The sequence below is a fragment of the Malus domestica genome, chromosome 16, assembly GCF_042453785.1.
Source record: "Malus domestica chromosome 16, GDT2T_hap1".
Lineage (NCBI taxonomy): Eukaryota > Viridiplantae > Streptophyta > Magnoliopsida > Rosales > Rosaceae > Malus > Malus domestica.
Genome location: NC_091676.1, coordinates 15,254,317 through 15,279,883, shown reverse-complemented (window position 1 = coordinate 15,279,883; position 25,567 = coordinate 15,254,317). Strand labels below are relative to the sequence as shown.

At 34.8% G+C, this 25,567-nt stretch overlaps 2 protein-coding genes across 5 annotated transcripts; one reads left to right on the top strand and one right to left on the bottom strand.

Annotated features, from left to right (window-relative positions):
* The first annotated feature begins 7,901 nt into the window (after positions 1-7,901).
* On the top strand, positions 7,902-8,939 carry LOC103445901 (protein FANTASTIC FOUR 1-like). The gene has a single exon (XM_070815971.1). It carries the CDS (start codon positions 7,902-7,904, stop codon positions 8,937-8,939), a length of 1,038 nt encoding a protein of 345 aa, XP_070672072.1.
* An 11,275-nt stretch (positions 8,940-20,214) lies between these two features.
* LOC103445902 (mitogen-activated protein kinase kinase kinase NPK1-like) lies at positions 20,215-25,299 on the bottom strand. 4 transcript variants are annotated; one of them, XM_008384954.4, is made up of 18 exons: positions 24,746-25,279; positions 24,620-24,661; positions 24,243-24,308; positions 24,053-24,163; positions 23,891-23,971; positions 23,724-23,801; positions 23,554-23,636; positions 23,148-23,288; positions 22,919-23,000; positions 22,690-22,790; positions 22,496-22,535; positions 22,198-22,257; positions 22,040-22,095; positions 21,735-21,960; positions 21,415-21,651; positions 20,972-21,285; positions 20,819-20,886; positions 20,215-20,648 (listed from the first exon to the last, which is right to left on the bottom strand). In XM_008384954.4, the coding sequence occupies exons 1-18, from the start codon at positions 25,097-25,099 to the stop codon at positions 20,548-20,550; spliced, it is 2,241 nt and encodes a 746-aa protein (XP_008383176.3). In that variant the 5' UTR covers positions 25,100-25,279; the 3' UTR covers positions 20,215-20,547. The 4 variants fall into 4 exon arrangements, with proteins under 4 accessions (XP_008383176.3, XP_008383177.3, XP_008383179.3 ...); XM_008384955.4 differs by having other exon boundaries at positions 22,040-22,086; XM_008384957.4 differs by lacking the exon at positions 23,148-23,288 and having other exon boundaries at positions 22,040-22,086; positions 24,746-25,299.
* Between the last annotated feature and the right edge of the window lie 268 nt (positions 25,300-25,567).

The window sequence follows — 25,567 nt, the reverse complement described above, 5'->3', positions numbered from 1 at the left end:
CTTGGGCTCGATGTTGGTGGACTGTTAACTTTGTAATTAGATTAGGAATAAAATAAACCAATTACCATTACTTGCATGACATGTTTGCATGGATTACGTAGGCTTTCATTGCTTTGTTCGGCTGCTATTTAAGTATATAATTAATTTGAAGAAATTGAAAATGGAAGCGAAAGGCGTGGCACTAACATCATAACATGGGTCAAAAAGGTGTGTATGTGTGTGAGTGCTTTATTTAATTAGTTGCTTGTGTAAGCCACGAACTGAGTCCTCTTGTCTTTCTCAGTAAAGCCTTAATTAAAAAAAATGCATGGTAACAATGTTTTTTGAACTTATCTCATGTTTAGTTTTCGTCTCTGTACTCTCATATTTAATTGTTATGTCTTCTAACTTAATTCTACATTGCATGAATGATCATTCCGTTAAATATGTTTTTTTTTACAAATTTAAGGATATAGTGGTATTTTAATACCAAAAAAAAAAAATCTAATTTATTCAAAAATGAAAAGAGGTTGGCTCCTTAAGGAGGGAGTTGCTACTCAAAATATTTCGTGGCCTATTCGCAGAATTTCATGTTTGTGATCGGAATTGTTCATATTATAAATCACTATTTAAAGATCATTTCTACAAAAAATCAATTAAAATTAAGATCGTTTAGTCAATTTTTAAGGAGTTTCGATTATAAGCATGAAGTTCTATGAATAGGTTATAAAGTATTTTAAGGGTTTCTCCTCAATCCTTGAGGACCAAGTATTTATCTTTGAAAATTTTATTTTCTTATTTTTTGGATGAAATCCTTATTTTATCCCTCAATTTAATGAAAAAGTTGACAGAATTAATGAAAATGACTACTATACAACAAATGACATAATTTGAGGACAAAAAAAAAACTATTAATAGAGTTCAGAGACAAAAAATTAAACTCACAATATTAATAAGAGACCTTTGCATAACTTAGCCGAAAAAAAATGATGTTTATTGGAAACAATCAAAGGCTTAACTTTAGGCTTTCACTTAAAGCCAAGGGAACATAACGTTTGCTTTGTTAAAGATTCTCTCCAATTCAAAATCTCAAAAAGCCATGATGGAATCTGATGCAATTTTATCTCTTTGTTTTTCATTTTCAAATCTTCATTTAAAATTCTATGTAGCCTTTGTGACCTATCTTATTTGTTGAGATCTAACCATTCATTTAAATTTTACTTAACAGTATTAATTTTTCAACTTATCTCTTTAATAAAAAAAATTAAAAACTAAATATAAGTTAAGTTAAAGAACACGTGCAAGTGGCTTTTAACCATAGTGGTGGAAAGAAGTTGAATTTTTACATAATGACGTGAATTTAAACCCCGTGTGTCACTTAAATAGATAGATCGCATAAATGTCACATAAAATTTTAGGTGCAGAAAGTTTGAACTATTGTTTTTCTCTCAACAAAATTAATTAGGGAAAAAAACAGATTCTGATACACACTTGATGGCCTTTTTGTTATTCAATTAGCTTGCTGATGAGGAAACTTATGAACTAACAGAGAGCACAAAAGTATGATCAATTAGAGGTATACCAAAAGCTTATTAATAAATTAATCAGGGTTCTTAATTAAGTTTTCTGGTTTTTGTGGGACTATTTACTACGAGATCGAATTACATATGGCCATATATACGTCCCCAAGCTAGAACTCTATGAAATTACAGTGCGATAAGATTAGTGTGAGATGATACGTCATAATTGAAATTGTAGTATTCGACATATCTATTGCGAGATAAATTTGTTGTCAATGAATTAGCAAACTTGAGTCTCTCCCACCCGCCGCGTCTATTTTTTGAGCAAACTCTTTCTTGTTATACGTAATTTTTAATGGTTGATACTGCTGGTGCCTCTCAACCTCAAGATATATTTTGTAATTTACTTTTTTTATGGGCATTTAACCTTTTTATTAAAATGAGATAAGATTGAATAGATAGATCATATAGATGGTCAAATTTTCAAATTTTGGATTAACAGCATTTGATGATCATAGCACATGGTATTTGACCTTTGTCCATGAACAAATGGTTCCAACTTTTGATCCAAAATATCTCAAAGGTGATGAAAGCATCCATGAGTTTGGTTTTTCCTTCTAAATTAACTTTACTTGAATAGTAATGCATGATGCTCTCCACATATTATGCTGATTAACTTTATCTTAGATTCTTAATCATAGATTCATATGCTGATCATTTTCTTATAAATTGCGGGAAGTTATTGCTTTCTTTGCATCATGGAAAATAGAGAAACAAGACATGGACCGAATTAAGTTAATTAACTTGATATGGGAATTAAAAATAATTAAATAGAAAAACAAAACTAATGACGTTATAGAACATTAAACAATACACTAAACAGCTAAACAGAAAGCATCTAGTGATTTCTTGTATTATTATGCTTTTTCTATCCTTAACTTAATTAATCCTCCCATTAGTAATTAAATGAGGAATTTATTCGTTAATTAATCTGTCAACTGATCATTTAAAAGAAAGTCAGCTCGGCGACCTCAGCATGCACTCTCATGCAAAGTCTTGGCCGCTTCAGGCTCTTGGACCTCTCATATCAATTTATATGTAAAATAATAAAGAAAAATAGTGAAATAAAATTACGAGAACGCATGTTTTAATAGTATGCACTTGAACAAAAGAGGTCGGTATATATTAACATGAAACAAATAATGTTTTTAAACAGTACACTTTTGACGTCAGTATGACCTAATTTTGCTAATATTATACATATAAGTTATAAGAACACAAGGCAACATGCAAATGGCATAATATGTCAGCAGGTACACATAAAAAAAATTTGATTGCTCGATGCTCCCGCTGGTTTCCTTTTTACTTTTTCCTCCAATTGCGCAACTTTCTGGTCCAGCATTTCTATACTGGGAAACCCACATCATTCACCACCACAAAACGCCCTCTAGTAGGAGCAACCAGTACTCCTAAAAGCAACATTTTTAGGGCAATTATATGCTTTAGCGTTTAGGGTAGGTCACTTGTTGTCTTCCCACATGGTTTAGGGTTTTTGTGTGCGCGAGCACAAAGTGGTTATAGCTTCTTTAGCTTGAGCTGGTTTTCCATTTGATCAATAAGCAAGCCTTTGATCTTTTAGAGAAAGAGAGATCATAGACCTTTCTTGGGGGACTTTGATATAAAGAGTGTTCATCATGACACGTGGAAGGATGAGTGATATGTATGCACTAGGCAGTGTTTTTTAGGTCAAAATGTATGCAGTGTTTAGTTAGAATATAGGGCTTTTAGATCCAGGTTCAAAATCATAGAGCGTTTTTAGAAGTGAATCCAGTTATCTAATTATATGTATTTATTTCTTTTATATTCATTTAATATTTTCTAAAAATATTAAAAATCAATTAAAATTTTAAAATTATGCATTTTCCAACTCCAAAATATCTAATTAATATATCTTATAACAAAAAAACTAATATACTAACATAAATTTATATGCAAAACATTTTACCCTAACTCAAGTAGCAAATTTATGAATGTATATTATAACTATAAGTGAGATATGAAACCTAACTAAAAGGTAGAAAAAACATAATATACCTACAAGCAAGACATATTAATTGGTGACAGGTTGACTATGAAAAAAATATGTCATATAGGTAGATAAATAAAATTAACCTATAATATAGGTTGATTATAAAAATTAAAATAAAATCTATAATAGGATAAAGCAAGAGTAAGAACAAGAAATAACAAAAAAATAAATAAAAAGAAATAATCAAAGAGATAATTAGGAAGAAATTTGATTTTTATAATAATTTTTTTCATTGAAGAGATAATTATTGATAATTAAATAATTAAATTTAAGGAATTGGACTTATTTTAATAAATTGGATTATTCCTACTATTGACTCAAAAAATTGGACTTATATCAAGTTTCCCCTAGAATATAATATGTGCTATGCAATTTAAATTATAGCCAGAAATTTGAAACACATATTATGTTTTAACTATAGGCAACATCGATCACTTTTGCAGTTGTGCTGGTGTTTCAGCATGAGGACTTTCCTGTCATGTGGAAAGATGAGTGACATACATGCAATGTTTAGTTAAAACATAAAGTGTTAAGAAGTTTGATTAAAAAATCAAATTTGAGATGCATATTATGTTTTAATTAGGTAGTACCAACCACTCTTGCTTAGTGGCAGAGCTAGACTTTCATGCTTAGGAGGATGCTAGTTTATGGCCTGTACATAGCTCCGTCTCTCCTCATTTTTCCACTTGGCACGGAAGTCTCCACTCGAGTTTTTCTTTTGAGAGAGAGATACATTTAGGTTATGTTTGAGTGAGGAATTTCTCAAGTCTCAAGAGGTTGAGTCCAAATTAGTAACAAATGGAATGTAAAATGTAGATAGAGTATGAATTAGTAATGCTTTTACCACTCGTCTAGGGCCTTCCTTGCGGTCAGGCAACTCTTTCTTCGTCGGCAATCCCAATTGCTTTTTGAGCATCCGTCCTTGGCGGAAAGAGTCCCCTACGATCCTAAAGAAGACTCTATCTACAGTACATAGACATGTAAGAGAGATTTATAATGCTCATATAAAAGGCATAACTGATCACCTTTATCTACATTTTTATTCATCGTACTAATTTAGACTCAATCCCTTAAAATTTAAAAATTTCTTATTCAAACATAGCCTTAGGTATGAATAGCAAAGCACATCGCCGGCCGACATGCAAAAGGGTAACCTAGTGGAGGATCACTTAGCTAGCTTTTAACATGTCTACCTAAGATGTCCGTACAGTCAGTGCAGTGGCTCTACAGGGAGTTAAGATTCATGTACAGGTTCTATGGCCTTATGGGATTGATGCAAAGTGACGGCAGGAACATAATAATTGTTAACACAAACCAAATTTTATGTACAATCCACCAAGTTGGGTGATTAGAAAAGAAAAAAACTGGAACCACATGGCCTTTCAAAAACTAAAATTGAAAAATAAAAAAGAAAAATTATTAAAGGCCTTACCTTTGAGAGATTCCTTCAAGTTTCAAGGTTTGAATCAAATTGAAACATGATTTCAATGAAATTGTGTGGTGGGTAGGTCGCAAACTTTGAATCGAAAATATGATGTTCAGTAGTTGCGTTGACAAATATTCCGACCAGGCAGGCATGAGGCAATATTATGACATTATTTGAACAAGATAGGCTAGTTTTTGCAGGGTTATATTGAAGTGGGACTCACTCCATCTCCCTCTCCTTGTTTCAAAGATCCATAGGAAAATATGCCCGTGGGATTCTGTCTCCCTGCTGACATTAATTAAATTGTATTTCTACAAACATAATTATTGATGCATGCAGCTGCGCTGACAGTCTTCCCCCCTCTTAATGCATGCAGCATGAATCTTCCTATCTTGGTCTGGTATATAGAATAACACGTAGATTTCGATCTAGGTAATGTTCTGTCGTTAGACTAATTGTTTATAAGTCGAACTTTACTTGTACGTGCATATAATACTAATGTTCTGTGGTCAGATCATCTATCAAGAATCAACCCTGTACATTATATATTACCATCTCGCAATACGGGGAAACTTAGGTACCTACACCCACCCGCCCTTTTAAAATGTTACGGTGGCATTGCAAGCCAATATTAAAGTTTCATGTGGTTTAATTTTCTTATGACTTGTATTATTAGTTTAGAAAACCCCTTTGTCACTCAAAGGTATCTACAAGTGATCCCTCTCTACAACAAGAGCATCTTAAGAGACAAGAAGTCTAGTATTTTATATCGTTAAATTGTGGATTTGGACTACACATTCAAATAAAACATAAGCTGATACCTGATAATAGTATAGCAAGTTATCTGGTACAAGAAAATATGTCCCCCTATATTCCTAAGTTGATTGTGTGTATACAATCTGCGGTGAGCATAATATATAAATATGTGCAAAATCTAGTAATGTCGAAGGGTGTGTGCTGATGTATTTTTTTTTCCTCTTTATTTACATACTATTAATGCCAGACTCGTGCGGCATATGGATCATACATAAAAAAAACTGGTCACCAGACAGCAGATAGTGTTTTCAGGTATTTAATTGGTAAGTATTATATTTCGGAAAGAGAAAAAGCAATACCACTGTCAAGAAATTTTTGGAGGATTCCTTTTCTCCCTTGCCTTTGTTGGCTTTCATTTGGAAATGAATGGGAAAATATGGTAAGTTTGAAGAAATGATAAATTCCATCTGTCTCTCTCTTTAAATTCAGTCATGCATGCCCATATAAGGACATTTTTGTCTACATGAGATTTGAGAAAGAATAAAAAAAATCTTTTGCTGAAAATTTCGAAATCCTCATATTAACTCAAAATTTAATATGATTAATAAAGAGAAAACACAAAGTTTAAAAGAAAAAAAAGTTAATTGGAGTTAAAAAAAAAAGTTGGAAAATGATTTATGTACACTATTTTTCACCTCCAACACATTTTGCTTTTTTTGCTTCTAGCAATTGGAGTGGGTTGAAGATTGTAATCCTACATTGGAAACTTGACATGATAGTTACAACTATATTGAATGGTTTCACTTCTAATTACAATGAGGTTTTTTGTGATAAAACTCAATAATTGCCAATTTGTATAGATGGTTGAATTGAGACAATATCGATACAATTAGTAGTGGACCGCTAATCTGATGGTGAAACAATGACATGATAACTGAGCTGGACTTGACAAACCATTCCAATAATGACCAAGAGCTGACCACAAATTTTCCACTCCTTGAGAATAAAGAAAGAAGAGGTTACTGATGTGAAATTAGTTGCTTGTGTGGCCCATTAAAGACACAGTTCTACGTGAGGAGGAGTATTGAAGAATGTAATCCTACATTGGAAACTTGACATGACAAATAATAACATATATTGAATGACTACACTTTTTATTGCACTGAGACACTTTTGTGATAAAACACAACCCAATAATATCAGCATGATTACTATTTTGAACAATGACCTCAACCCGACCCGAACCTTCCAATTGTGAGCATTGAATATTCTACTGCCTAAACAAAAGGAAAAAAAACATAAATGTGACTGGTGTAAGATTGGATGCACATGTGGCTCACTAAAGAGTGACCTCAGGTGAGGGGGCATGTTGAAGAATGTGAAAGTCCCATCTTGGAAACCCTACAAAATAGAATATAACTTCGGTTTCACTTCAAATTGCACAAAAGCTTTTTGTGAAAACCTCACACATGCTAGGCTAGCAAGTGAATAAGTTGGGAACGACATTGGTGCATTAATAGTGGACCTCTAGACCCCCTCTGAAACGATGACAGATTGAACAAATTAAAGAAAAAATAAAAACTGAAATTAAGAGGAATGTACAAAAGAAAAAAAAAATAGTGAGCCTGAATCTCTCTCTTAAAGGTTATAGGACTATTTTAAAAATTCCTTTTCTTGCCTAGTTGTAGTGTGTTACCATATTAAAATTTGTATAATTCAAGTGGTGCAAAAAAGGCCCCCCTGCCCACCTGGGTCACCTCTCCTTCTGAGCTCTATACCTTCCACTTCGGACTACAAATACCCACCCCACACCCTCCCTTATCACTCTGCTCAGTCCCCTCCTTCCTCTCTTCTCTCCTCCCTCCCCTCCCTCCCTCTCTCTCTCTCTCTCTCTCTCTCTCTCTCTCTCTCTCTCTCTCTCTCTCTCTCCAAACAACACAGAAACCTCTCTTCCTTCTAATTTCTCAACACCCGAAACACAGAGTCCTCTGTTTTCCCTGTTTCTCACACACCACAAAACAACAAGACCTTTCATCTGAATCCCCTATTTCCCCTCTCTCTTCTTTCATAGCATTTTCCAGCTAAAAACGTCATTTCCCACTTCAAATTTTGGTGAAAATTGTCATCGTATATGGCGACAATCGTGTGCCAAGGTCTGCAGTCATGCCTGGAGTCTCCTCATCTTGTGGAGCCAAGAACCCTAAGGCTAAAGTTTTCGGCACCAGTAGCTCATCACATCTCTCCAATTCGCACCCAAGAATTAGGAATCAAGGGTTGTTTCTCTGAAGAGAAATGCAATAATTATGAGGAAATCAACAGCAATAAGGCCACCTCCGAAAAATCTGACTTGGTGGGTGGCTGGAGTTTCCTCCAAGCTATCTCCAAACCCTCACTAGAAAACCCTACTGCTGAGGTGGACGAAGAAAATACTTACACCCCTCCTAGGGTTTACAGGACCTCATCAGTTACCAAGCTAAATGAGAAGAGCTTGGAGATGTGCACCGAAGACTTAGGCTGCGAGACCGGCGCCATTATCACAGAAAGCTTCAGCATTTTCTCACCAACGCCTGAATCAGAATCGAATGCTGTGCCAAGGGAGCGACAAAATAAGCCTAAATTTTCGGGTGGAAAAAAGGCGAATAATATTCATGGTTTCCCACCTCCGTTGACAACAATAAGTGGTGAGGATTCTCTACAAGTTAGGCCTCACAGGGAAGATGGTAGGCTGATCATGAAGGCTGTCAAGGCCCCTTCAAGTCATACATTCTTCCAAGCTGAAAGGAGCAATGGCCGCCTTCGATTGTGCTTTTCAAAAACCTTTTCTCCCAGTTTTGACTCAGAAGAAGCAGCAGCCACTCATGAATACAATGAAGGGTGTAAAAATGAAGCATGTGAAAATGACATCAATGAGGAGGAAGCAGAACAAGATCAAGAAGAAGTCGAAGAAAATAAAGAAGAAGAAGAAGAAGAAGAAGAAGAAGAAGAAGAAGGTAAGACATCAAATGTGTGCTTGATGGAAGGTGAGGAGGTGGATGGGAATAGTTTGAATGTTGGGGGTGAAGAGGGAATGGACAAGTTTAAAAGGCCAAGCAGGTGCAAAGAGGGTGGTGGTGAGTGTGAGGAGAAAGGATGGTTAAAGTATTGGGAGCCCCATTGGGTGTCTACTTAATTAGGCTTCTTAGTAATTAAAGGTTTAATTAAGTACAGTATTCTCCAGTTGTGTGATCAAAATTTCACAATTTTCTGTTTGTCCTTTCTCTCTTTCTATTCTACAAATTCCCTTTTAGTCTTCATAATGTATCCCTGTGATAGTCGGTAGTTAATCTCGTTACTCTCTCTCTCTCTCTCACACACACACACATATACACGCATACAGAAAGACATAGACAACAGAAATGATCAGACTTTCCTCAAATAAATCTATTTCAATGACATCAATATTCTGAATTGAATAAAGTGCTAAAACACTCACAATGGGAGGTGGTTCTTATATTATTAATGCAGTAATTAACTTTTATTTCATTAAAACAAAAAACAAATTTTCTTGCAGTTGCTCTCCACCAAGAGAATTAACATGCATGCAAAATAATTCTAGCACACTGTAAAATCTCCTACAAAAGGCATTTGGCAGTAATCAGGTGAGATCTGGGTGGACCCCATATACATGTTGGAAAATTATACTTTTTGGATGGAAATTACACTATTTTTCGTATATGTAAGGAGTTATTCCTTCTTAACAATTACATGTAATGTTGTGCCATCCTCTTTTCTTATACACACGTTATAGTCGAAGGAATTATTCTCTTTCTAATCATCTAAAGATCTTCTCTAAAAAATTTATTTCATCTGAAGATCGTTTAGTTATTCATATGTATCAAACAAATCAACAGTTTATCATGAAGTTTGTTCGACTCATATGAATTATTAAACGGTATTTAATTGACAAAATTATTCTAGAAATGTTCTTTAAATAATAATGATAAAGAAAATGAATGATTGTTATTGTGATGTTTGCACGGTAAAATATAGCCACTTCAACATTTAAAAATAGTCAAATCCATTCTATGATAAGTAATTGATGGTGTTAATAACTACTGAGACTAACTCTCCAACCCACAAGACTTATTACATGATAGATAAACTCCGTTAATATCACAAGCAATTTCAATGTTTCTCTTTATTTCTCTCGTCAGATGGTTTGTTGAACCCAAGATAGGAGAATTATTTTCAAGATACCACAACTAGCTCATAAGTGAGTATATAAGTTTCAGTATTCTTCTCTATATCTCTTGTCACGTGAGCTATTAAACTCATGGCAGAACAGTTATGGCAATTGGGCTTAGTAGCCCTTTTACAAATTCACCAACCAAAAATAGCACTACTCTCAAAATGCAATCTCTTTTAGCCCTCTTGGATGAAAATACCCTCAAGTTAATAAAGTATCAACACAATATTAATACGTTATTGACACACTATTGAGGATATTCTTGTCAAAAAAGTTAGTAAATATTGCATTTTGAGAGCGCGGCTAATTTTAGTTGTTGTATTTTTAACAGGCTAGTAAGCAGAATTTCCCAAGAGTTATTTTCGAGCTGCCATAGCTAGCTCAATGGTGAATATGTAGACTATGCATGTTTTCCTTGTTCCATTTCTTAACTCATCTGCCATGCCATCAGCAATTTGAAATTTAACTGGATATAGTGCAATGGTGAATATATAGACTATTGCCCTTCTGTACATGCTTTAATAACCATATATAGTGCAATGCAAGAATGTATCATACATTGGATTATCTCTAAAATAAGGATGGATTCTGTATGATCTTATCTATATCGTTCAAGCTTTTGGGACCAACATATCTGTGACTCAGAACCAAAATTTTCCCACAAGGGCATCAGAAACATGATGTGTAGCAGCTAAAAGCACAAAAGGATAGAAGGTTCATATAACTGCCAGCCTGATAGTGATAGTCGCAAGTGGGCACTGCAGTCTAGGGCTGGTATACAGAGAGCCCCTAGAGAGAGAGAGAGAGAGAGTTTATGAAAGAAAGGTAGGAAATTAAAACTGGCGGTGGTTTTGGTAACGGTTTGGCCTGCAAAACTGAAAGTAAGATGGGGATTTGGGAAGTGGAATCGTAGTGGTTGTTGCTTGAAGGGGGGGAGTGTCTCATGGTAGCTATGCGTGCTATCGACCTTACATTTTAGTCTGAATAGTAATAGTTAATCATACTGCTTCATCTTCATGTACGTACTGTGTGCTCTCACCACCATTGGAACATGTTATCAACCTATCATCAACGACGCTATAGCCATGCACTCAGTTACCATATATGTTTCTGTTTTCATCCTTTTGGAAAGATTCTTCAATGTTGATAGTTCAAATTGCACCACCAGAAAAATAAGGTGGGAAAAATATCAGTGACTAATCAGATGGATAAACGAATATGAATTTTTATATTAGGTTTATTAGCCACAGGTCCTTTTATCTACCCACAACAGTTGAACGTGATGTACGACTTTATGTGTTATAATATGGTTAGATATGAAGGTCAGTTAAGTCTTTCAACAAGAGTATGCCGACAGTACCTATTAACAAGAGCTAGGGTTAGAGCCGTTTGAATTAGTGCATGCCGACCAGTTTAATGGTCGGTCTGTTTCAATCAGAGTAATGACGACAGTAATTCTTTTTCCATTTGTTCCCTTAAAATGTCACATGCAACAATGAAAGTACATACCCCATATATATACAGACCAGATAGAGGAAGGTAGTGCTCCATCGTGGAGTTAGGGCATCCATTCATTAGGAATTCTCGATAGGATAACGCGCGTGCGGTTTACTACTCATCGATTGTCTGCATGTATCTCGTGAATTTTCAAACCTAACAATTATTTAACGTTGATAATTTACTTCAACGATAACAAAGTCTTATCTTATTAAATAGGATCAGCATCCCTAGACGTTACTGTGCTCAGTTTAGCATTAAGTCTTTCGTTATGTCCAAATACTTAATGTCTATTCTTAAAGTCTATTTTCAAGTCTTTCTAGATCTTCCTTTATTCTTTTTACCTTGAACTTCTATCTTATACTCGCATTTTCTAACCAGAACATCTATAGGTCTTCGGTTCACATGTCCAAACCACTTTAAGTGATTTTCTCTCATCTTATCTTCAATTGCAGCCACTCCTACTTACCTCGGATATCCTCATTCAAGGACTGAGCTAGTGTAGGCCTAGGGGGCACCCCCACTCATTTTTTTTTCCTTAGAAGAAAAAATGTATAGTTTGCATTTCAATTCCTCATGACCAGCCCTAATTAAACTACAATTAAAAAAAATTGGTAGACAACTAAACTAAGTTTACCATTTTGCATTCCCCATGCCCCACTTGATGACAATTTAATTGTGCCTCCCCGTTTTCCTAACCCTAGGTCCCTAATCCTTACAAAACTCATCCCACCACCATGGCAAAGCAATTCTTGTCCTCATTTTCTCAAGGTTTTGGATAATGCTAGAGAGACCAAATTTGCAAACCAAATGAGGTATCATCAATAAGAAATAAGTAAGTTAATCAACACTTAAGTAATAATCTAATCATTAATATCCACATTATTTGGTTTACAAATTTGGTCTCTCTAGCATTACCCTCAGGGTTTTCCTCCCCTTTCATTCAACCAAAACTTAGTTGAATTTGGAGTTTCATAGATAGTTTGAATTCAAGTAATCAATTATCAAAATTCGATGCAAGAACTTTACTCCACAAGGTATTTTATATGACTTTACTTCATTAATTCGTTTTTGGCACTACAATTTAGAATTGAGCTTTCTAATTTAGAGATCAATGGATGAATGATGACATAGTTATTTTTATTAAGACAAATATTTGATGATATTTGTAATGATGTTGTCATGCAACGCTTTTAAAACATGAAAACGCATCAATGAATATTGTAATATGTTGTATGAAAAACTTTATGGAATAATAAATAAGTGTTTTTTTAATAAATTTTTGAGCTTTTTAATTGTGACTTTATTGTTTCAGGATATCCCATTCATACAAATCTCTAGCTTCATTTCTGTCCTCATTCTTAATTTCATCTTTTCTCTTGTGCCCACACATCCTACTTTACGAATATCTGATGATTTACTTCCATAAGTTGAAAATTAAGCGCGGAAGTAGTTTGAAAAGCAATAAATCAATAAAATAAAAAAAATAAAAACAAAACGGTGAAGTGTTTCCTTATGGGGTCGATTCGAATACTGTGAAAACAGTGTATAATATACTTCCAAATGTGAACCACGTGTCAAAAACAGAATCGTAGAGCAAAGTCTTTCATATCCACATGAACTGGAGTTGTTGTGAAAAGGAAACCGAGTCCCCACTAAAAAGGACAGGAATTTGGAAGTTGGCCAGATTACATTTTTAGTCCACGTAGATGTACGTTGATAGGGTTTCCAATGCCTTAATAGTTCTTCTTTGGGTTGAATTTCTCCATATAGTTAAAAATTCAAACTTATGCATCCAGCTAATTTGCATTAGGTTGCAATAATTCTCAGTCCCTAACTGTCAATTGGAATGGACGGGAAGAGGACATAAATTCTCTGTTACGTTTTCTAACCTTTTCCAAAATTCTTGTTTTACTATTACGGGTTCATAGAGGTTTTAAGGGCACGAAAATGACGAATATATAGGGTGTAGGGATTGTACGCTTTTAACTGCAATGATGATAGTGAAAACTTATAAATTTGATGACTATAGATTAATGCATAACATATCAGTGTATGAAATATCACTTGTGTGTGAGGAGTTAAAAGAGATGTGGTGGAGTAAGTTTGTTGTCTCTTAAACTTGGGGCAATTTTCTTTTTGTTTCTTAAAAACATAGATACTTAGCTTTTCTTTTGTCGGTAAATCAGGAAGTAGGAGTGTATAGTTAGAACTAGAAGTTGGTTAAAAATGGTTGACTAAGTGATCGTTATCTAAATATATGGTATGTGCTATAATGATGAAATTAAACATGGGGTAGTGCTATTCACACTTTTTTTTTTACCTCCCACACACATTTATTAATATTTATCCATCGATCAACTTCAATTCATTCGATTCGATGATTGAAAATTGAGAAGGAGTGTGTGAGAAGTAAAATTAATTGTGTGGATTGCACTACCCTAAACTTATGGTATTACATAATATCAAAATTTATCTAAAGTAAAAAAAAAAAAAGATTAGCAATTACCTAATGCGATGATTAGTTACAGATGTGCACTATTTGTCTAGAGTAATTTTTTTCTTCTTGGTTAATTTTCCTCTTAATGTCATTTGGATTAATTATTTTGCAAATACCTCTTGACGACATCGTGTATGCATGGAATCCACAAAGCCATACTTTATTTGATCTGATCCACGAGGCTAATAGATGACCAATAATATTGATCCACGTGTAAAAGTTGAATGTGTGGACATTTAGTGAAACGCCAAAGGTGCATTTCGATTGGTTTTATTTGTTGCCTCTTTAAGAAAGGAGCTTTACTTAATTTCTTGGTAGTTAAGGACTCGAAAGTTGTTTGTATCATTCGTGCAAAGCCAAGCCACGATATACAAGTTCCACTATCTTCTTTTGTAGAGAGCAGATCGAGCTTCGAAGAGCCAATTTGTAATAGTACACCTTCGATCGTAACAACTTTCATAACTTTTTCATAGATTAATTACTTAGACGGGTTGGTTTCATGCGTAAGCACTCTTTGCAATTCCAATGTTGCAATTTTTATATGGAGAAAGTTCAATCATGCATGTGCTTTTCAAATTAATTTGCACAATCCATTTAACTTTAATTGTAGATTGTCCTTTTGTCATCCATATATGATAGAATCTAAAGCTCTAGAATATATCATTGGCCCCCTTTTTAATGATGTAGATCAGATGCGGAGTAAATCAATAATTAGATTTAAAGGCATAAAGTCATTAATAAAGTTTAAACGTTGTAAATTTGGGTGGTGTCCAATTTATCCTCATGATTTATCATTTTGAAGAAAATGTCATCACGAGGAACGCTCTACGCTTAGCAGCATTCTAGCTAAGTTTTGAGGATCTGTTTTGATATTTTGTTATTTTTCATATCTTCCTTTCAATTAGGATGTTAACAAGGCTATAGGTTGTGGTGTTAGGGTTTTTATTTTTCATAATTATTCAATAAACAACTTTGAGAATTAATCATATTTTCTTGTGAATTTCAATGTTGTTGTTTGTTTATTTGTTTTTTTTTTGTCACGCTGCGTAAGAGTTTGTCATTCTATCATGAATGAGAAACAAATAACAATTAGGCATCAAGAAAATGAGATGGAATTCTGTGTATTTACTAATGGATCTAAATCTTTGTTGGGTAAATATCAATATCCAAAACCCAAAACTAATATTTAAAAAAAAAATATTATTAAGGGGAGGAAGATGTTTGAAACTATGACAATAATTTAGAGTATGAGGAGTTTCAAACTCATGACACATAAGTAGAAACACAACATCCTAAAGTAATTTATTTATAAGATTTTTTGTTTTTGTTTTTTTATATATGGACATTTTAAAGCCTAAATATAATACATTCATTGCTGCACTTTGTTAAGGATATTATACCATTTTGCAAATCGTGCAACATCCCATTTTCAATAATTTCTCATTTTCTTCTCAAAATATTCATTTTTAATCTATGACACATCAATTCTCTTTCAATTTCCATCATGTTTCACACCATCACATATGACTATATGACCAATATTCTAATACGAGTAACATATGTATATGTAAAGGAGAATCTCATTCTTCATGGGTCCAACGCCACCAGCCATGGCGTCACCAACAAAAGGAACCACCACTGGTACGCAAAAGCTTCCCCTCATCCTTCATCCTTCATACCCCACCACCATATCCACCCTAGCTACCTTGGACCCCAAATGTATACAATGGCAAAGAAAGCAGCCCAAAAAGGAGGAGACCGCGCAAAAATTGACCACAATAGTCTTAGTCTGGTAATGGATAAAACCGTGTGTCCCCCCTCATCAAAATATAAACAGTTTTAATGCCTAATTAAACTATAGCAGACTAATTTTTTTACTAATTAAACGAAGGTTTTTTATATTAACATCCCACAAAATGTTGAATGCATTTCACATTAAAATTTAATATTAAATGACTTATTTACCCCACTATGCAATGACAATTTTGACCTTATTAGGTTTTTAAAAAAATAAAAATTTCTAAATACACCCCAAATCACAGTTAGCGTATTATTTATCTTTTCAACTATCAAGACCCTCCCACCCTCCATTGTTGAACAAAACCCTAACTAATGAAACTACAAACATGTTGATTGAGAAAAATTGTTTTTGACAAATGGAATACGAAATCGATGTTTTGGAAGCTTCACATGAGGTAAGACTTCATATTTTTCATTGTTTTAGTGATTTCGCCGATATCGATAATTATTTAATCTTGCGTTTGCTGCGTTATTTAAACTTCTATATTCATATTCATCTTTTAGGGATCACAATGATTACATGAAGAATTAAACACCTAAATTACCACCAAATATTAAAAATAGACAAGATGGGTTGTAATGGTGGAATTGAAAACAAACCCATATATGATTTAAATCCCAGGCAACATTTTTGTCAAATTCCAGTCGGCATTTTTGGTCCAAATTAAAAGCTTTATCTCTGGCATTTGTTGGAGGTGTTGTGTTGGGAGTTCTTTTGTTTTTCTTCTTTTGGATCCCTACAACACGATAAAAAACACATTATAGTAAATAACTATGAGGATCATTAGGAAAGTTGAATGGATTCATATGGCAATACTAACCGTGACTTAGAAGCAGAACTATGTCACTGTCAAGAACAGATGTTATACGATGCGCAATAGTAATGACTGTGCAGTCAGTAAAGTGTTGTCGAAGGGTTTGCTGGATCAGATGTGGGGTGAATGTACAAAATATAAGATGTATATTGAGAATATGGGGTGTAGGGATATTATGGGAAAGTATGTGGGTGTATTAAGATAATTTTTAAGTGAAAAAGCAAATGTGAAGTATATTAAGTATGTGGTTTATTCAACAATTTATGAGGTGTTAATATAATAAGCCTTAAATGAATACAGAAAAGTATTACGATCAATAGTCTATAAACATCTTCTAAATCCGTTGCAAGATTTGATAACTGACTTGAAATATAAGTTTGAGGACATCTTTTCCTCTCATACTAACTTTCCACGCATAAATGGATAAGCATGAACTCACAGCTAGCTACAATTGCCACAAAAAAAGGGAGCAAATTATTGACAGAGAAAAGAAAAGAAAAGAGAAAAAGAGAATGCTACATATATATACATAATTTATATATTATACATGTATAGAAAGTAACCCTCTCACACGTGATATAATATCTTCTCTCACACGTGACATAGAATCTTACTCACAATTCATGATAAAGTATACATACATTTATGTCTATAATACTCAGCACGTAACATAACAGAGTCATTTCTTCCCTGGAAACAATCACAAACATATACTCTCCACCTCATTAATTAAAAACCTTGAGGATCATCAAATTGTCACAATTCTTGTGGTTTGCAAAAACATAATGTCAGATGACTCAAATCTCTTACGTGGGTTTGTGTGAGCTTGCGAAGTTCCACAAATGACAATTTGAACCACTTCATACCCTTCGACCAAGCTTTGTGCATGCCTCATTGTCTCTTCTTAATGTCAGATGACTCAAATCTCTTACGTGGGTTTGTGTGAGCTTGGCAAGTTCCACAAATGACAATTTGAACCACTTCATACCCTTCGACCAAGCTTGGTGCATGCCTCATTGTCTCTTTCCCTTGTCCTTAAAACTTTCCATGATAAAAAGTGAGGGAGGGATCGGTTGGAGGGTGAGAGGAGGGGATAAAAAGACAGCTGATATGCACCAGTCACCCACCTCACCTATAATCTTTGGACTTTTAAGTATATTCATGAGAATCATACGATTGATATTCTCATAAAATATAAAATAAGGGCTGGTCCACCATTGTTCTTGTGAACAAAAACTAAATGGTCCGGTTCATAATTCATTGTAATTTGGGGCTACTTTAGGACATGACAAGTTTATTTTCCAATGAATTTTTGACAATAAAAAAGCACTTAACCCCATCCTTCTCAATAGAAAAGCTGATTGAATGTAACAATAACAACGTTTTCTACTTAAAACTACAGTTTGATGGTGTTCTTCTTAATTTGTAAGTAATAGTCTTTTGATTTCAATTCTCATAAATAAAGAGTTCAACATCGAATTATTAAGATTAACTCATTGTATTTTTTAGTCCAAATCTTCTACTACTTGATATAAATATATTATTGTATTCGTAAGAAATTTTTTCCTTCGCCTTCAAAGAATACATTAGGCTATTTTCAAATGATCTATATAATCATCTTGTTGAGAGCCCCAACGATCTTGGCCTTTCACATCAAGAAGTTATCATTTCATTTACCAACAAAAGAAAGAAAAATATAATGCCCACCGCATCCGAGACAAAAATAATGATTTAAAAAATCAGCCCCCTTCCCCGCTATACGCTGGTTTCATAAAGAAAATTTTCAGTAAGATCGCAGCACAATTCATTACATTAAATGTTATAATACAAATAGTTAAATAAATAAATAAAAAATTATACTACTTGCATTATGACATTTAGTGTACTGAGCCAAAAAACAGCACACCGAACCATTTCTCCCTTCCTTGTTCCCTAAACTTTCTGCTATGCAAATATTCAAAGGTTGGGGAAAATGGAGACTTTAAACCTGCTTTAGGTTTTTTGACTCACCCACTAAATGCTCACACACTCGGTAGTTTGTCTGGGGAACAAAAGGAACTTTTAAAGATTTTTTTTTATGATTTTTTCAGAGGGAAAGTCATGGTGATGAGCTCTATGGTCAATTCTATACCCAAATAAGGAAACAATGAGGGTACATATGACGCGGGGGATTTTATGTTTCTATATTACCCTTTCTCACCCAGCCCATGTTTCTTGACATTTCATCTAGCATCTTCAAAAGCAAAGTTAAATTTTTTATGTCAGATTATCTCTAAATAAGATGTCAAATTATAAGAGTCAAACTACAATTGATGGCTGATGTGTTAATTTGAAATCTTATGTCAAATTTTGTACTTTTTCATCTGAACTGTCAAATGTTATTTTATTATTTAAATAGAACTTTAAATTTTTTTAATAATTAAAAAAATGTTGAAACATAATTTTTATTAGTTGAAATGTTAGTGGAATAAGGGACCCATCATTAAAATGAATTAAAAATTAATTTGACATAGATGTCATATTTGATTCCAAATCACCAAACCTTCAAATCCAGTCAACAAATAACACTTCGGTCGGAAAAACTTTTAATGCCAAATATGTACAGTGACATTCCACCTAGGATTTTGACATCTCCTTTGGAGATGCTCTCACCTAAGGAAAACGCATATGCAATAGAGCTAACAATCTTGTTAGCAAATTAAAGAATTAACACTACTGACCTTGTAAATACAAGGTCAGTTGCTACTTCTTCAAGTTAACAAATTGGGTTGTGCAAGTTTAGATAAAGTTAAGATATTAATATTTTAAGCTGAAAAATAAAATTTGAAGAGTTTGTTGAAGAGTGAGTTAGAGTGACACATTTTAGCAAATGACACTTTTAAAGAAAATTTTTACTAATTCATTTGTGACTAGTCATGATTGTTTATATGCAATCAATAATTAAATTAGTAATGCTAGGGAGACCAAAATTTTAAACTAAATGATGTGTCACCTATAAGAAACAAACATGTTAATTGACACTTAATTAATAATCCAATCATCTACTACCACATCATTTGATTTACAAATTTGGTTTAAAAATATATTGAGGGTTGTATGTGTTGCCTTGGGGATTACTTGGCTAGAAATAGACTGTCTTTCTTGTCACTACATTCATTTACAGGCTATTCCGAATGGGAACAATTTCACCTTTTTAAGAGTTATCTTGGGGTAGAAATGGACGCCGAAAAAGCTCTATTCACACCAAAAGTCACCTATTTTCATGTGAATATGGTTTAGTTTATAAAATTTTAATAAGGGAACTTTAACGAAAGCTCTCGGTACTGTTCATTTAACCGAAAAATCATATTTTTACACTAAAAAAATCAATCTTAGTACTATTCACTTTACCTTTTTTTTATTCTTATTGTTAAAACTCAAAATTTTCAAACCATTTTCATTAATTTTCCTTTTTAATAAACGTAAACAAAAGCTAAGGCTTGTTTTATAAAATGACCCAAATGCAGTGGGTTCAACAATTTGATCCAAGAAATTTGCATTTTGGTAAAATATTCAATCACCCCACTGACAAGGGGGGGGGGGAGAGAGAGAGAGAGAGAGTGAGGAATGCATGATAGAATCTGCAGCATACTATATATTTGAAATTTTATAAAATTCATACAAACTCAAGTACTTTATGTCTCATATCCAGCAGTAAGATACAAAGGCCACATAAATTAAAATCAATACAAATCATTGGTTTTGTGACGTTTTCTGGCTATGCTGCATGAGACATAATGCAGCAGGCAGAAGGTTGCACGGCCTGTTACGGCAAGGGGACCAATGTAATACTGGACAACATCCTTACCGAGTGCGTGCATACTGTGGGCTCCCAATCAAAAAGCATAACTTATTTCTAAATCATGGTAAAATAGATACAAGTGAGGTACATACATACACTTCATTTTCCAGGGAAAACCATCCCTAGCCGTTCTCTTTGTCGACTTAGAATTTTGTTTGGGGATGGCGTATTCGTTCCTGCACCAGCCTGCCACATCATCTCTGCATCAAGCCAGTTCCAGTAAGATTTACGTGCTATATACTAAAAAAATCATATACGGTCACCCGCAAGTTTAAAAAGAGAGGATCATTCTAATCAAAACAAAACAACATACATAAATACAAAACAAATCTTAGTTATGCCAGGTTGAAAAATACAAATGAAAACTTGCCTCGCTTCCTCTCGAGCTCTTCGTCAAGCTCTTGTTTCCACTTTCTTTGCATCTCAGAAAAGCTTGCACTGAAATTAAACCCATCTCCATTCGGTTACAGCAGAATAGTGCAAGACATAAGGTATGAAAAGGCATCAAACACCAAAGACAAACCTCAGACTAAATGATTCTTTCTGATCATGAGGGAGCTCTTTCCATTCACTAAGCTGAGGTGGCTGAATTTCCTGCAAGACTCGGTCATGTACACCACTGGCATTTGATACATCTCTTGTATGTTTCCCAGGGCCTGCAGCATCAAATGCTGTAGAGAATCTTCTACTAGGTGCGCGACTCGGTGACTTACTCTTAGGAGGTAAGTTCAGATGCTTTGAAACATGTTCACGATTTGCATTTCCAATACCAGCTGCATTCAATGAGCTACAGAACTCTTCATATAGAGGTGTTTGCAGCTTCTTCAAATCTAACGCCTGATTAGGTTCATGGAGCAAGTTTATTGCATTAGAATCCTACCACACAAACTCCGAGCAAACATACCATTGTTGAATGATTTCACCACTAATTTGCACAGGAAATAACTCAGCAGACATAAATAGTACCTTTTCATCCAGGAAGGCTCTTATTTTTGACTCTGTAACTTCCTCATCATCTTCAGCTGCTGATGGCCCAGAAGGAAACATGAATTCAGTCTCCACCTTTTGGGATGCTCCAATGCTCCCAGAAGCCTCATGTATTGTTTCACAAGGGGAGAAGTTAATTCCACTTCTCTCCGTTTCCAGATTTTCATCAAACTTGCATGGCCAGTCATCATTTGGTTCACACATGGGATTGAAACTCTATTTCAAACAATCAAATCACTCATCATAATTGGAGTTTATTACTCTGAATGATCTACAGGGACAAGGAAAAAGTTCATTACCTTGTTTAATTCATCAGGTCCAACCACAGATCTGAATTTTGCAAATGAACCAAGGACAATGTCATCTGTATCATCAATCTGACACATGTCGTCGTCGTCATTACTGGAAGGTCCCCAGCGGGAGCTCCCTCCTGAAAAATTCCCTGGATATACAGTTGAGCACCTAACAGAGCCAATATCACAAATATCCTTCAAGCCGGCACAGGTAGACCTTCTGATCAAAGGGCTGTAGTGGTAATAAAATTAGTAGAGGCAAGATTGTCAACCAGAAATAAATTCCGAAACGATTAAATGATAAGACTTACAAGTTCTTAAGATCTGTCCCAGGTGCTGCCATCTCGTTTCCAGCTTCCTGATAAAACTAGTTATTAACTAATTCAATTATACCAATAATGAAGATTGTAGAACAATGATCAAACAGATAGAATAGTTGAACCAATAAAACTAAGTCAATTATACCAACCATAAATGAAGCACGAAGTACTGGACGAGGTTCCTGATAATCCCCAATCACAAATGGATGCTGCACATGACCAGCATATTATTTCATTAGTGAAAAAGAAGAAGAAGAAAAAGACCTTCACAGGCGACCGTAGTTTTAGATGGACACGATTTATTTATTTTATTATCCTATCCTTGACATAATACCTAGGAAGTCAAATATCCATGATTGAAAACTATGACGCATCTGCTTGTATGTAACGCCCCATTCCTAATTACACTACGAACTAATATGCAACATTGTATGCATTCATATTTACCTGCACTAACTCTGATGCAGAAGACCTTCGACAAGGTTCCCTGCCACCAAAATATGGATTATAAGAGTTAAGGAAAAATATAAATAGATGGCATTTGTAAAAAATTTATATCTGCATATTCTATCGAGAAACTAAAGTATGTTTAGCTTGTACAAATGGAAAAAATTAGGGAAAAATAAAATTCATAGTTGTACTTCTCTAAACATTTTAACAGAAAATCCTTTGCCTCAGCAGAGAGGTGCTCGGGGATGGGTGGATGAGATTTTGTTGTTCCAATATGGAAAAGAACAGCAACCTGAAAAGAAAAACTTGTAATCTTAGTATCCAACCTCTTCGGTAAAACCACACTAAATTAGAAAAATTCTAGTCATGTTAGACACAATAATCAAACTATTAGTTGGCTAAAGCAGCTTGAAGGGTTACCTCCTGATACTGTTGGCTCCATGGAGGCTTTCCTGTAGCCATCTCAATCACAGTACATCCAACACTCCATATGTCAGCGGAGCTAAAAAAACATATTCAAAACGAATGAGATCCAAGCATCAGAAACACAGAGTAGCTGAATCCACCAACTAAGATGGGACAAATCATCAATGCATGAGAACATGCTTCTAGTTGGAGATTAGGATGAGAAGTGCGTTAAAGGTTGTACCATTTCTTGTGTAAACAGACTGTATACAAAATATCAACATCAGTGAACCTTATCTGATTAATATATGCACAACTGAAATAGAAAACTTCCAGGAGAGTGTTCCTAAGTAGAACCAGTCCTAGAGAAAAGGCACACACAAGACTGCAAAACAAGTCTCAGTAAGGTACTGGAAAAAAACTTTGACTAAAAATAATGGCTAATGCAGAAAACAAGGTTGATAAATGATAAAACAAATAGCAAAGGAATTATCACAAAATAGTCAACTCTCTTAAACTTAGTAAAGATACTTCAAATCTGCTTCAAATCTGAATTAAGAAACACTTCTAAGTTCTAATTGACATTGTATCAAGATATAATTGTGAGTAGTGTGACCATCCTCAGCATAAAAGTTAGTAGTTGTCCTTACAAGCTATGGCCAGTCTGAAGAATAACTTCAGGCGCCATCCAGTATGGAGTACCCTTCATTGACTTGGCACCATTTATAGTAGCCTGTAGCAATAAATGAAATTGCTATTGATGTGTATGAAAAAGACAATAAAATCATTTATCCATAATACATACTAAAAATGTCATTACCAGTTCAACAACTTTCTTTGATGCACCAAAGTCAGCAAGTTTAATGCACCCTTTATTATCCACAAGGATGTTTGCACCCTATATGAAGCATGCCCATGATTAAATGAGAGAGAGAGGTCACCTCATACTCTAACTGAAAAGATTAAACAGTTCAAATGGGGAGATACCTTGATGTCCCTATGCATGATTTCATTCTTGTGAAGGTATTCAAGACCCAATAACAGCTGCTTTGTGTACATTCGTATAACCTGCACAAGTAACATTTTCAAAATGTAAAATTGATATTCCAAACACCAGAGGTCAATCACTTAGAAGTAGCAAATACTTACAGACTCGGGAAAGGATCCAAATTTCCCCAAGAGGGACGATATGGATCCACCCGGCACAAACTCCAATAGAATATTCAATGAATCCTCCTCTCTAGCAGTCCCCAAGTACCTCTAAATAACAACAGTAAAACAGTAAGACAGTAAGTGATCACCATCACTTCCATAAAAGAACAAAAACAATCGTACTCACAACAATATTTGGATGTGAAAGATTCTTAAGAAGCTTCACTTCCTCCTCCAACTCTCGAATGTGAGCCTGATTTCATTAGATTAGAAAGACAAAACTGCAGTCACTTAGTCTCAAAATGAAAATTAGTGTTCACATCTGAAAACATATCATTCAAACTATTAACAGTAACTTAGCACACAAAAAATGAGGTCATTAATATGCAGCCAAACAAAGAACACAAATTTATCACCGAAATGCTTAGTTTATTCAATTAATCGCAACTTTGTATGCTTCCAAACGCAAATTAAGCAATACCCAACAAAAATTACAACTACTAGAATCTAAAAATTAAAACTTTGATAGAAAGCAATGAAATTTATGCAAAATCAGAATCATGCCTGTGTCTTCTCCTTTGAAGCACTGTTTGCCGCAATCAACACCTGTAAGAATCACAATAGCATCAAAACCCCAAATCCATTACCAAAAAACCAAATTCAATCTTGAGGATCATCAAGCAGGCAGACCTGTTTCACAGCGAGAAGCTCTCCGGAATCGAGGTTCATTCCCATGTAAACCCGGCCAAAGGCACCGGACCCAATCAACTCGCCCTTCCGCCACCGAATCGGCGGTGCGTCGTCTCTCGAAGCAACCGGAGGAAGAGCACAAACTGGAGCCTTGGGTAACAGTCCAATTCGCGAATTTCGGAGGCTGGAGCGGACCTTCCCCACCAGGCCACCAAATCCTCCTCCTCCTCCTCCGCCTCCTACCTCGTCCCGGCGCGGAGGCCGAAGCGGCAGGGACTCGCGTATCAAGCCGACGAGGCCTTGCATCGGTGTTAGGGTTTTCTTTTTGGGTCGGTCGTTGGGGCTCATCGCCATCGGCGGTGGAGCTGTAGGGACAGCAAGGCTAGGGTTTTTTGAGTTTCATTAGTCTCTTGGAATTTGGTGGTGGGGCCGCGGAGGGGTTGCCCTGTGGGAGGAGGAAGGAGAGAGGAGAGTTGAAAATTTTGAATGGAGGGAAAAGGCTGGGGGATCTGTTTTCTCTATAATTCAAAAAATAAAAAAAATAGATATAACCAAACGGCCACCATTTGAATGAGCCTTATTATTATGACGTATGTGAGCACTGGTTTATGAATTACAATGTAAACCATGATTATTTTGGATAATTCTGTTAATAATTTTTATCTAAATAAAAAGTTTTAAGGAAAATATATTGACACATCCTAACTCGAAATGTTTACTTAAACTCCGAATTGAGTTGTACTGCCCGACATTCGAAGGGTGATGAAGCCATAAAGTGTAGTAATGTGGAAAATGTAAATAAAGTTAAACCTAAAAGTGCCT